The 14,154-nt window shown below is 42.1% G+C and overlaps 1 protein-coding gene across 16 annotated transcripts in view; it reads right to left on the bottom strand.

Moving 5' to 3' along the window:
• Nucleotides 1–7,393: 7,393 nt before the first annotated feature.
• LOC107401539 (NXPE family member 4) overlaps nt 7,394–14,154 on the bottom strand; it is a 232,061-nt gene continuing 225,300 nt past the window's right edge. For all 16 annotated transcript variants that reach the window (XM_076576215.1, XM_076576213.1, XM_076576225.1 and 13 more), the window contains 4 exons: nt 13,080–13,813; nt 12,543–12,604; nt 10,829–11,035; nt 7,394–8,787 (listed from right to left, as the gene is read on the bottom strand). In XM_076576215.1, coding sequence (XP_076432330.1) covers nt 8,252–8,787; nt 10,829–11,035; nt 12,543–12,604; nt 13,080–13,813 — 1,539 coding nt within the window. In that variant the 3' untranslated portion in view covers nt 7,394–8,251. The remainder of the gene's footprint in view (nt 8,788–10,828; nt 11,036–12,542; nt 12,605–13,079; nt 13,814–14,154) is intronic.

Genomic DNA, 14,154 nt, shown 5'->3' with positions numbered 1-14,154 from the left:
AAAGAGAGAGAGGAAGAGAGAGAGGGAGAGCACAGTGCAAGTCAAGACAGCAGAGCAAGAGCAGAGCAAGGAAAGAAAGACCAGAAGGACATGAGTCCCCATTTCCCTTCTCTGCATTGAGTTCTTCTTTCTTATTACGGTTCATTTTCATTACAACCCCAAAATGGGGGAGGCGGGCTAGAGATCAGCCTTGATTTGGTGACAGACCCTAACAACTAGCAGCTGTTTCCATGTCTGTGGACAGAAGCAAGGGACTTAATATCTACCCCAAAGGGACCCTTGAATGCCTTAGGTCCTGTAGGACAGTAGGAAGGGTTACCAAATGGGAGTCACTTAATACATATAAAAACTCACACCCCCAAACAGGGCGGGAGTCTCCTAGCCCTGGAGTCTCTCCTCTCCCTGGGGAGCGGGACGGTCTGCAATGCTTGCCATGAAGTTTGCTTCTGTTTGCTCTGAGCTCTTTTGATTCCTCAGTCTATGGACAGAAAGGAGCCACATGCTGGCTGGCATCAGTTGTCACCAAGCAGCAGCAAGCTGTCACCTCAGCAGTGAAGCCTATAGGGTTCTTGGTCTCCATCCTGACAGCCTAGGGAGGGTCTGACTCACTCCCAGCCCCCACAGGGACACAGAGAAGGTCTGAGTTGAAGGAGAATTTCAACAGAAAATTCTGTCCTATTCATCGTTCAAAGGATTGCTAGAAGAATCTGATCCAGGTAATGTGTCTTTAAGGAAGGAGTAGGGAGAAAAATTCCATGGCCTGTGCAGCCTTGTATGGTGATATTTTATTTGTATTAAAATGTTATTTGTATGTTAATAAATAAAGTTGCCCGGGGGTCAGAGGTATTAGCAAGCCATAGGAAAGCAGGGCAGTGGTGGCATATGCTTATAATCCCAGCACTTGGTAGACAGAGCTAGGTAAGTCTCTGTGTGTTCAGGGATACAGCCAGCATTGGATACACATGCCTTTAATCTCAATACCAATCATAGAAAACCTGGAGTCTATACAGACGGGCCGTGACAAGACGGTCATGTGGTTGGGTTTATAACCAATGAGAAGGCAGAACAGAAACACTATAAAAAGACAGACACACAGGAAGTAGCTCTGGTTTGGAGAGGTAGGACCACCGCAAGAGGAAGTGTAAGGTTTTAGCTCTTATCTCTGACCTCTTGGCTTTCTTCTTTGCATTGGTTCTGTGTTTCTTATTTAATAAGACAGTTGGTTACAACTACAGCCTTGAGCATCACTGAGGCCTAGAAAGGAGGGGAATGGTAGACAGAGAAACAAGACTCTGGGTTCACTTCAAGAATGAATACTTTTTATGTTTCCCTTTGCTGTCTATACATTGTTCTGTTAGCTACTGGAGAGAGCCTTGCCAGCAGAGCTTGAGCAAACAGTGCCTTTAACCCCCTTCTCTGATTTTATCCTTCTGCACTTTGCTGGCTTTGTGGCTTTGTTTTGTCCCAAGGGCATTCCTCCCAGACTTTATGTAGTGTTAACAGATTTGTTCAGCAGTCACCAGGCCCTATCTGGATCAGAGTTTGTACTTGAGTGATGAACTGCTTGAGTAATAAACATCTGGACACTTAATGAGTAAATACAGAAGAAGGAGGGGGAGTGAAATAATAATAAAGACCTCTGAGCTCATAGCAGCACTATTTGTAATAGCCAGAACCTGGAAACAACCTAGATGCTCGTCAACTGAAGAATGGATTAGAAAATGTGGTACATATACACAATGGAGTACTATTCAGCAGAGAAAAAAATGAAAGCATGAAATTTGCAGGCAAATGGATGGAACAAGAAAAAAATCATTGTTTGAGAGGTAACCAAACCCCAGAAGGACAAACAATGTATGTACTTACTCATAAGTGTATTCTAGATATAAAATAAAGAACAATCAGACTACACCCCACAGAACCATGGAGGCTATACATAGCATGTGGTACCCTAGGATGACTGTGGCTTATAATAAGTTTTGCTTTTACTCAATTACTGAGCAAACCTCAATGAAACATTTCACTATTAAGATAAGAATACATACTGTATTAATCTGAAAATAGAAAAATAAATAAATTAATTAATTTAAAAAATAAAACAAACAAACATATTTTACTAAAGTAAAAAAAGGAGAATCTAGGGACTCATCTCTCCTCTCCACTCTATTCTTTTCCTTGTTTTATATATGTTAAATGTTTTTATCAGTGGATTCTGCTGGAGTATCTGCTGCAGATAAGCACTGGAGGGCTCCTTTTGCAAATCACTCTCTGGAGCGATGGAAGGAACTTTCTATCTGGTGTTGGTGTGGGCCCGGGGTTCTGTTTATTTCTTTCCTCAGGACAATGAGGTTCCTCTTTGGATTCCTGAGCGCTGTGTGCACCCTGTGGCTGCTGCTGAAGCCCAACATGACAGAGACCTATTGGGCCTTCATGAAAAACTCTGCCCTTCTGATGCCAAGCGGGACTGAGAGCCCAATATGGCCAGGTTAGGCAAGCATTAACATAAGCCGATGAACTGTAGCCATGTGGTTGGATTCTCCAAAAGGTAATGTATGGTAACTGCTTTTTCAAGTATGTTTGAGAACATGTTACCCATACACCTTGGAGATTATGGATAACCCTGAAGGTCACTGACCTCCATTTGTTAACAGTAGCATGCCAGCTAAGCCTTTTCATTTTCACAATCCTCTTCAAGCTGATGTAGTACCTACTTTACAGGAGTGGCTCTGTGCAACATTTATTGGCCTCCAGAAATTCATTTAGCCCGCCTTTGAAGATACCTTAAAATATATGAGCCTGAATGTAGCCATTATAAGACCATTAGTTATGCTCCTTGTGAGCTGCCTGTTTTTTCTTTATGGTTCTTTTGCAGTGCTGCCATCTTAAGTCATGCTGGGATCAAGAAAAATGGGCCTTGGTGGTTCGTGTTCCTGGAGTTGTATCCATGCCAGTGGATGTCCACACGCTTCAGAAAAGAATTTGACATTGCTGCTGCTGTTGTTGCTGTTATAGCAGTGGTGGCCACCACTGCTACTGTTTCTGGGATTAACATTTCATAATTGCTTACTACAGCTAGCACAGTGGAGACCCTGGCAGCAAAAGTAGCTACCACAGTTAGTTAATTTTTCATTCTATTGGGCATGATAAATTTAATTCAATAGTTATATACATTTCGATTGGCTTTAAAAATTTTAAATTTATGAACTCAAGTTCCATTTGCTTTTGGGATACCATCTTACAAGCGCTCCAATTTACAGTAAGGCACGTTAAGGATGGGAATGGCTCAGTTGCCTTTAGCCTACTGGCTATGGGTGGGATAGGACCTCTGTTGGTCTTTTCTGTGTCGAACATACAGATTGCAAGCCCAGTGCCACTTTGAGATCTTTGGCAGTAGTTAACACTGCAGCTCATACACGATTGAGCCTGTATGATAATGAGTATTCAGAGATGGGTAATGCCTGGGGGGGCGCCCACCATCCTAAGACAGAGCGCCTGTGTGGCCTGGGCAGTCATCTCTATGACGGGTAAGGTGACTTGCTGATGTCATATGCAACCTAAGTCAGAAGCTCATTTTTTAGTAAAAGGGGGACCTGTAGGGTCCTGGCCCCCATTTTGGGTAACTGTTGCCTTGCTTGCTGACCTTGACCTTGATATCCTCCCGATGCTAATTCCCTGCTGGCTTCCACCCTCCTGAATGCTTAAGGGAAGTTCCTTTTTTGTGTATCCTGCATATTGGGCATTAACAGCTTAGATGCAAGATTGTAAACATCAGTAGCGAACTTCTGCCCTCCGGGTTTCCCCCATTGTGCTGTAAGCCTGTATTTAAGACCTCTTCCCTCCTTCAATAAACAGCATTAGGCATTAAATAAATAAATAAATAAATAAATAAATTAATTCATTTTAAAAAAAGAAGCACCACCAGCTGATTAGACAGGGATTCAGGTTTCCACACATATTTGATCACCTTTGGGAGCTGCCACATAAATCTTGCCTAGTCACTGTAATAAATCAATAAAGTGTCCTCTTTACCAGTGGGAAGTTCTTAACCAGCAGGTTGAGAGTGTGGCAGAGCCTTTAGCCAGAACTACTGGTGACAAATTTCCCCAGTAGCCTGTGTAGTGGATACAAAAGTTAGGTACCAGGGAGTCCTCCTTCCCTAGGGTCTATCTCTACCACTTCTCTAATGGCTGCCTCTTTTCCAGACTACTTGAAATCTTCTCTAAGACACTAACTCATTAGTCAATGCCACATAACACTCTGCCACACTATTCCACAAAATACTTTAACACAGTACTATTTTTATTAATTCATACATGGATACATGTGTTCTGGTCACATTTACCCCCACTTTTCCCCTAACTTCTCCCCAATTCACCCACCCTTTCCAAGCTTCATGTCTTTTTTTTTTTAAACTACCCAAGTCCAGTTTGTGCTAGTTAGAAACTGAAGAATGGGGTCATGAAATCAAGCATGACATAGTACTTTGTTTTTAATCATTACATAATGTTTTATAGTTTTTTGTTGGTTACCCTGTCCCTTCATTAGTTGGTAAAGTCTGATGGTATATATTTCAAGTTCTTTTTTTGCTAAAAATTAAAAACTTTTTATTTATGTATACACGTGTGTGTCTACATGAGTCTATGTGCACCATGGGTATGCAGGCATCCTTAGAAGAGAGTGTCAGATCACTAAGAGTTACAGGCAGTTGTGAGTGACCTGATGTGAGTGTTGAGAGCTGAACCAGGTCTTCTGTAAGAGCAGTTAGTACTGTTATCTGCTGAGGGTCTCTCCAACTCTTATAATATCTCTAAAGATTAGAAGAGTGTCTGAACATGGTAGGGCATGAATAATTGTTTTTGATTCCCCTGAATGTACAATAATCCCTGGACTGTGAACAATGAGTCCCAGGCAGATGTAGAGAGAATGTATCCTCCCTAAGGACACAGGATACAGATTTAAAGTGTTCTGCTGTACTGGTTTCCTTCCAGCTGCAGTGAGAGGAGGTCAGAGTTCTAAGGAGTCTGAGGTTCAGTGAATAGTGCAGAGTTAAAGAAGAATGTAGTGGTGAAGACCTTGATGAAAATTTCATTGCCTAATTCAACTACTGAAATTATACGTTAAAATGTTATCATATAATTGTGGGTAATGCTAATCAATGTTGTTGATTGTAAGTCATCAAAATAGCTTTGAAAGTGTATCAAGGTATCAAATTACCTTTTCAAACCAAGGCTCACCTAGAAGACTGACACACACAGGTAAACGTGACTGATACTTTGGTTGAGGAGGAACAATAAATCGGGCTTCCCAGACACCTCTCCTGAATCCTGCGTCTGTAGTCAGTGTCTGAAGTAAAATTTTGTGGTTGTGAATCTCTAATTCCTTCATTTGGGAAATCATGACCTAAGAGGGTGACCTGAGTTATGCAAAGTCTACAAATTATGGCTTGTAACAGGACCAAAGTCTCTGAGCTCCAGCTCACTGTGTTTCGCTCTGTTACCTCCTGTTTCTGATGATGAGAATATAGATTCAGCTGGAATCTCACAGAGACCAGTCCTACGGGAGAGTACAATCAGAGGACTTTTGAGATCCTGGAACCTTGCCTGGTTTTCTGCTCTTCTTTGACTGTAGGGGATAGCCTGCCATGTAAAAGTCACCTGGACCCAGTAGTTAATGATAGAAAAGGAAATGAAACTCTTTATTTGAAGAGCTGTTTTGTAAGTACCCCACCAAGTTGATATGACACCTTGATATAACTGTTGAATGCAAGCAAAATAGTTGGAGTTTTTAAACATCCGTGCTACAATCCACAGCCCCAGAGAAGCTAGGAAACAGGGAGGGCCCACATGGGGGATGGGGACACATGGATTTCCCTGGGAAGGGGAAATAGAAGAGATCCCTGGGTAGACTGTCAGCTGGGTAGATGGGAAAAAGAGGAATTGGGTTTGGGAGGAGGGGGCAGTAATGAAAGAGACATTTAAATGTGGGTGGAGCGCATTTTGGGATCAGGTAAAACCTTGGTGTAAGAGAAACTTCCATGAATGTACTAGGACAACCACAGCTGAGAATCCTAGCATTATTGGTACATAGCCTGAACTGGCCATCTCCTGTAATCAGATTGGTGACTACCCCAAATTGTCATCAGAGAGTCTTCATCCAGTCACTGATGGAAACAGATGCAGAGAACCACAGCCAAGTACTTGACTAAGCTAGGAGAATCCTGTTGAAGACAGGGAAGGATTATGGGAGCCAGAAGGGTCAAGGCCTTCACAAGGGACCCCACAGAAACAGCTAAACTGGGCTCTCAGCACCTCACAGGCTCTGGAGCAACAGCTAGGGAGTCTGCATGGGACTGACCCAGGCCCTCTACTGGGTGACAGTTGTGGAGCTTGAACTACTTGTGCGACTCCTAGTGGTGGGAGCAGGGCCTGTCCCTAAAGCTTGGCCTGGCTTCCAGGAATATACATTCTTCACACTGGGTTGCCTTGCCCAGCCTTAATACAAGGGGAGGAGCTTAGTCCTATCTCAACTTGATCTGCTATGTTTTCTTGATACCTAATGGGAGGCCTGTCCCTTTCTGAACAGAAACAGAGTAGTTGAAAAGTGGGGCGGGGGAGAGGGAGGAGTTGGAATAGGAGGAGAGGAGGGAGGGGAAAACTTTGCTTGTATATAAAATTAATGAATAAATTTAATTAACAATAGAAAGTGAAAACACAATAATTTTTTTTATGTGGGTTAGTGTTTTGTCTGCATCTATGTCTGTGTACCATGTGTATGCCTGATGCCTGTGGAAGCCAGAAGAGAGTGTTGTGTCCCTAGGAAATGTGAAGCACCGTGTGTGTTCGGAATCAAACCTGGGTTCTTTGGGAGGGCAAGAAGGGCTCTGAATGTCTGATCCATCTCTATAAGCAGCTTTATTCTTTTTAAAAGGTATAATTTAGGGTCAGTGAGATGGCTGGGTAGGTGAAGGCACTTGCTACCTGATAACATGAGTTCAATCATCGGGACCCAAATGGTAGAAGGAGAGAACTGACTCCTAGACATGGTTCTCTGACCCCCATATGTGCACCATGGCATATATCCCCCTGCAAATAAATAAAGATAATATAGAAATTAAATAGATAAATGTGGGCAATCGTGGCATATTTCTTTAATTCCAGCACTCAGGAGGCAGAGGAAGGCAGATCTCTGTGTTCATGGCCAGCCTGGGCTACAGAGTAAGTTTCAATACACTCAGGACTACACAGAGAATTCCTGTCAAAAAAACCCCCAAAACCAAAAAGACAAACAAACAAAAATATATAATTTATAATACATTTATAAAAACCAAACTATAATTTTGTATTTAATATTTAAGAGTAAAAATTGACTAAAATATCTTCCATATTCATTCCTATTTTTATATGTCTTTCATATAAAAATTTTATTTTATTTTTGTTCTAAAATTACAAAATATTACGTTTCAAGGTAGTGTTTCCATGCATATTTTGTTTTGGTTGATACAAAATCTTATTTTCCAAAACATCTGGAAAGCCTAGAAGAATGACAAATTTCTAAATGTATATGGTTTATCAAAACTAAACCTAGGAATTAGAAACAATTTAAACAGACCCATAATAAGCTATGAGACTGAAGCAATAATTAAAGGTCTCTCTCCAAAGAAAAGTTCAGGTCTGGACAGATTCACTATTGGATACTACGAACTTTTAAAGAAAACCTAACCAATGCTTGCCAGACCCACCCACCAATCACAAACAGAAGGAACAATACCTAACTCTTTCTCTGAAGTCTATATTGTCCCGATGTCACACTTTGAGACACAACCAAGAAAAAAGTACAGAACAATTTCCCTGATGAATATGGATGTAAAAAGTCTCCACAAAAACATTTACAAATTGAATCAAAGACCTTTAAAATTTTTATACAAAATTACTTCATTTTCCTGGACTCACAGCAACAGGGAGAAGGTCCCACCCAAGGGAATCCTAACTTCCCACTGATCAAGAGCAGTGTGGCTCTGATCAGAAAAGAGAGGACCTGATCAAAAAAGGGAGGACCATTCATTGATTCTTTTGAGCTTCAACTTGAAGTAGAAGCCCAGTCTAGGGCCTTGTCAGGCTGAACTGGGTGGATCACATGGACCACAGTGCAGACTAACTCCTTGGACTAACTCGGACATCCTGGTACCTGACACACCAGCAGAATTCACTGCATCTTTGAACTTCAATGAGTGACTTTCAGAGTTATGTGTTTGCTAGCAAATATAATTTAAGAATATATTAATTTGACTTCCAACCACATGCTGTGGTGGATGGACATCATTTGTGCCATATGCAATTGTCATATCCCAGGCATCAATGACACCCACATTGAGATCCTGGAAAATATCTTTTAAAACAAGGTACTGGGTGTAACCATGGAAGTCACTAAATCTTTCCACATCACTGCTAATCTCCCTGACGTTTTCTGTTTTGAGGACAACCATAGTGTCTGGGCTTCTCAGGAGAAGACGCTGAAGAGCTTTGTGGACATTGAGGGCTCTTCGGATGAAAAGGTCAATGGGGAAAGGTCTGAAATGCTGACCCAGAGAAATGACAATGACCGTGTTTTTCTCTCCTCCAGTTCTGTCAATTATCCGTGCAATGTACTCCATCTCTTTGACAGAGTAGACCAATGACCCAATAAGGGGATAACCATGTTTTGTCCACTGGATGTTGATGTTTTCATCCAAGTCCACAGCGAGTTGGTGTTGTAGTTTTCCAGTCTCATGCAGATCCACAGACCTCAGTGCTGAGACCAACAGGCAATCCCAAAACAAAAGGAGAATACAGTTACAGAGATCAACTAGCCACAAATATAGGAGAAAAGATCTGGTGTTTAGAGTGGTATAAACTTATGGAATCTGATACTCAAACAACTCAAAGTGCTTTATGATAAGGAACTGCCCCATTCCAGAATCATTCAGGTTGAATTGTGCAGGGGATGGCTTGTCTCTCAACTCAGCTTTACCAGAAGATGATGCGGTTTGTGTGTCCATGCTGTTCTCATAGGACATGTTACCTATGCCCTGACCTTAAATGAGGGTAGATAGGGAAGGTTATTAATTGATGTTATGTGCAAAAAGAGCCAAGCAAATCTCTGTAACGGCTCCAGGAATCTAAACCTGTATTCTCTGTCCTCCTTCTCTCCCTAAGAGTGGAATGGCACCAAGTGTCTCATCTACACTAGTGACAGTAATATGATGGCTCATTTGTGATGCCCTTCACAAAAGCATTTATCTAGACAGATGCAGACACTTGCCTCAGTGATATTCACACACACACACACACACACACACACACACACACACACAAACACACACACACACCCATTTGTCATGTTATAGAAAAGAAAGTCAAGACAGGGTGTCAAATTGCCCAAGATGACAGTTTGTGACTCAAAGGGCACTTATGATTCCCCTTCTAACCCTTGAGAAAAAATAATCTCTTGAAATAATCTCTGAAAAGCAGCACACTATGAATAGAAGACAACGTCCACCCTGTTCCCCTGTGCCAATTAGTCCCTAATCACAGCAGAAAGGTGAGTTGTTCTATCCCTACAGCTTCTGAGAAATTATGTAGTCAGTGACCACAGCTGCCTTGTCCCATGTCTTAATGGGTAAGGGATGGCTGAGGAGTCTAAGGCAGGGAGTGAGGCTGCAAGAGACACGCTGGAGAGTCTGTGGGGTGTGTGTGGTAGAACTTGCTTCCAACTCACTCCAGTGCTCTTTTCCCAAGCACATTCTGGCTACAGAATCTAACCTTATACAGTATACAGTTATCTCGACCCACTATAACCTTCATGCTGAAGGGGGAGGGTCATTCAAACCTCAGATGCTGCATGACCTATGAAACTGCAATGTCTGCTTATGTCATGATAAAGTTTCACTAGAATCTCAATTTTCTAACTCAGAGAGACAAAATTATGAAGGGCTGATTGTTTACTGGAAATCATGATCTAACATGTCCTCTCTGTTGGGAATACTTTTTCAACTTAGAACCCAGGCCCTGCCAATTTCAGCCTTTATAGAGGATCAGTTTATTATTTTTTTAAATTGGAGACCACAAGATTGGTCTCATACCAAGGCCTGTCATAGCCTCAACCTTGTCTTCAGTGACAAGAGCCAGGGTGCAAGGACCTAGAAGAACAGGAAGTGATGGTTTATTATGTGGTTTAACTGACATAAAATATTATAATCTGACTTAGTGTTGGTGTATTCTTGACTTAGTAAAACTAGAAATAAAACTAGGCTTCTTACAAATAGATTCTAGCCTCAACTCTGATACTAACTGGTGATAACAGTTCCAATTGCTGTTGCTTTCTGGGTATGTGTTAGTGTGCCTTGCAGTGCGATAAATACTTGCTGTTTGTTACTTTATTTCATTCAAAACAAATGCTAGGGATAGTGAACATTGTTCTAGATCAGTGGTTCTCAACCTTGCTAATGCTGTGACCCTTTAATACAGTTCCTCATGTTGTGGTGACCCACAACCAAAAATTATTTTTGTTGCTACTTCATAAATGCAATTTTCCTACTGTTATGAATTATAATGTAAATATATGCTATACACATGGTTTTTGGTGATCCCTGAAACAAAGTCTTTTGACCCGAGTGTCAGTATAACAACCATGATTCTAGGGAAAGATAGTAACATTTTTTTGTGAATAATGCTGGTGGTTTGTGATTAAGAACTATAGAACTATGATGGAGGAGGAATTTCCTGTACTCTTTTTTCCCCCTTGAAATTAAAACACAGTGTGTGAAAGAGGTGTGAATTATATTGAGACATACTGTTGATACTGCTTTTGAAGTATTCCATCCACTGGCGGATTGTGGAATCACCCATCAGATGGATGAATTTTCCTCTCAGGCAGTCCTTCATTTTGATGGGAGCCAAACTACAGGAGGCTGGAGTCCAGGTGTTTTTCCAGATGTGCCCACTGGGGATTGCAGATGCCTTCCCGAGCTTGCATCTCTCTTTTGCTGGAACAGCTTCTTCTGCCAAGAAATGAGCAAGATCGAGTCTTCTAAAACACTGTTCTATTCACCTGTGTTTAAGAGCCTTCCATCTTTTCCAAAGAGCCCTCTAGATAGGTGTGGGCGTGGTTGGTGACAATAAAAAGAAACTTATTAAAGGATCTTCAAAATGGAATGTTTATTTTCAGTAAAAGTTTCCTCTGATATGAGTTTCCTAAGTGATACCTATTAATGTCTATATGAAAAGTACATGGGGTTTTTCCTCTCAGAATAAAAAATGCCTTCAACTAAAATTTAACTATTTTTTAGACTGCCATGAGACCAGCCTCATCAAATCTTATAAAAGGCAAGAGCTCTTCAATGTGAGCATGTTATTCCACTTGGTTCCTGAGCTTGTCACATGTTCTCATGGTGTCTAAAATGTCACCATGAAAGTATGAATGCTTTGAGATAAATGTAGGGTGAATGTGGCTATAAATTGGTCAATTTGCATTGAGAGAGGCCTGGAGGTCTAAGAAGGGACAGATCTTCCACCTTAGTCTCTGGGTAATGAAGAGACCTGTGAAGGTGTGGGTGTGTGGGTGGGTAGGATGGTGTGGCAGCAGGTTTGGGGTCACAATTATTCATCACTTCCAAAGGGTAAGTTAATATTTTAACAACTACTATGAAGGTGCTGATATATATGGGACAAAAGAACTACCATTTCTCTCTCTCTTCCTCTCTGAGTCAGTCTTCGTCTGTCTTTGAGACAGGGTCTCATGTTGTCCAGGTTTGCCTTCAACTTGTTATGTAGGTGAGGATGGCCTTGAACTCCTCATCTTCCCATTTCCACTTCTGGAGTTAGGAAGTTATGGGTGTGTGTTTATGTGGTGCTGAGGGTCAATCCTAGGGTTTTGTGCCTGCTTGGAAAGCACTGCACTACACATCACCTCTGCAATCAGAAACGTGTTTTTCCTTCTATGTGGAAAATCGTCTAAGCAATTAGCAAGCTTTCCATGATGAATCTAGATACAGTTACCTGAAATCATTTTAGGTGGTATTCATGAGCTGGTCAGAGAAGGAGGGAAAAAAGCAAATGTGTGTGAGAGAGATTATCGAATACTCATGGAAGTCCTTTGTAAAAAGAAATGGTTTCAAACACCAAGACTGAAGCATGGTAGTAAATTGACTCCTAGATGGCACATTGGAGATGTCTAAGGCATAATTCTAGGGAGGCTGTGAAGATGGCAGGAGATGGTGTTGGTGGGGATGAAGAACTAGGTAAAGACTTGGGAGAGAGTTTTGTCATTTGCAGCTTGTTGTGTAGGATGGGCAGATGACCTTCTACCTGAGGAGTCGATTGCTGAGAGATGTGGGTACTAAAGCAGGCACGAAAGATCCTAGTGAATCCAAACATTCATTCGCTTACGGACTTTGTGCCTTGGCCCACCTTATGAGAACAGAGACAGTGACCAAGTCCAGCCAAGAGAGAAGGAACTTTAAATGGGTCCAGGGTTAAGCACCGCCCACCAAGCACAGAACCACTTACTGTTGCATTTGGAGACACTAATCACATTGGATTTTCCCATAATCTCCACACCTATATTTGACCTTAAAGAGACAGATACAGAAATTAATCTGCAATGACCTCAAATCAAGCATACTTCCAGAGCCAGAATTGCCAATCCTTCTGCTACTTCTCAGTGATAATCTAATTTCCCTGCCTAGAATTTCATGTCATTTAGTAAGTTTCCCTTTATTTGTTTCATAGTTCATAGGAGCCGGGGACCCAGAAGATATGTATGCAAGGCAGTGTATTGAGACACAGAAAGAATGATTAGAACACACACAGAGTTCTCTTTCCTTTTGTTCTTAGTCAACCTGCGTTTTTAGGTTCATTGATAAGTATTACTTATCACCAATGTCTGAGGACCCCTGGAGATTGAACACTGTCCCCAAATGAATTCACAGGTCCCCTCACAGAGGACTCTTCTTACAGAGTCCCTAAGTTACAGTGCTTAGAATACATTCCCTGCATCCTAGATTACCAATTTCTCACCACAAATGTGAAACAATAATTATTTACCTTTCAAAGAGGCTCCTCTCTTGCTGACTAAGATAGGAAACTTCTTTGTTCTTTGAATGCATGTGGGTGAGAGCCGCACAGGGTACATTTGGAGGCTTCACACAGTAGAACGCTTCTTGGTCCTGGGCGTCCAGATATTGGCACAGCTCGACACTTGAGTTTAGAACCAAGGCACACTCAGTGTGGACCTGAGAGGATCCATTTACAAACCGGCCGGTGAAGATGACTCTGTCGTAGCCCTGTTTCCTTGCTCTCCAGAGAGCTGACACCCCTTCACTGGGATGGATGAGCAGGACAGACAGGGCCACCGGGCCCTCCCAGAACAGAGTGAAGCTGACCAGGTAGGTGCCATTGTTGAAGTCTGTCACCTTCCCAGAAGCTCCTGCCTTCAGGGCTGGGGAGGACATCCTGGCCCTCAGGAAGTCCCCACCATACTCCTTCCTGTGTCCCAGGTGGTCCCTGGCTTCCAACAGCACATCCAGCTTGTCCCCCACGCAGTGTTTGTCACGAGGGTTGAGGATGGTGGCTGTGCTGTGTGTGGCACTGGTGGTGGTGTTGAGGTGGGTAAAAGGCCTGGGAGGGATCTGTTGGTCTAGTTTCTCTAGGACCTCCCTGACTCTCAGCTCTGTCCCTTTTGGAGAAACCGGTAGGTTCAGAGGCACTGTAGCGCATGAGGCTGTCGTGACCAAATTCCAGCGACTCAAGGACAAAGGCAACTTGAACTGAACCCATATCTGAATGGGCAAGAAATAGAATAGAGAACAAAGAAAAAGTGCTATTCAATGTAGAATGGAAAAAGTTTTGGTAGGTTAACCAACTTTTGTCTTTTATAGAACACTGTTAGGTATAGAATTTATATTACACTAAGATTTTATGGTCACATATGTTTCACACAGATGTCTTTAATTAAACTGTCAGTATACCTCTGGTTTTCAATGACTTATTTTGTTAACCCATTCAACCTCCAATAGCCCTTGCTGGGATCTTCTTCAAAATGGTGGTGATATGGGGGTGGAGAGAGGGCTGAGCAGTTAAGTGCTTGCTGTTCAATTGCCATTGGGTAACAACCACCTGT

Source organism: Peromyscus maniculatus, chromosome 7 (assembly GCF_049852395.1).
Source record: "Peromyscus maniculatus bairdii isolate BWxNUB_F1_BW_parent chromosome 7, HU_Pman_BW_mat_3.1, whole genome shotgun sequence".
Taxonomy (NCBI): Eukaryota; Metazoa; Chordata; class Mammalia; order Rodentia; family Cricetidae; genus Peromyscus; species Peromyscus maniculatus.
The sequence above is the reverse complement of the archived record's forward strand: the minus strand, read 5'-3'. Positions and strand labels throughout refer to the sequence as shown.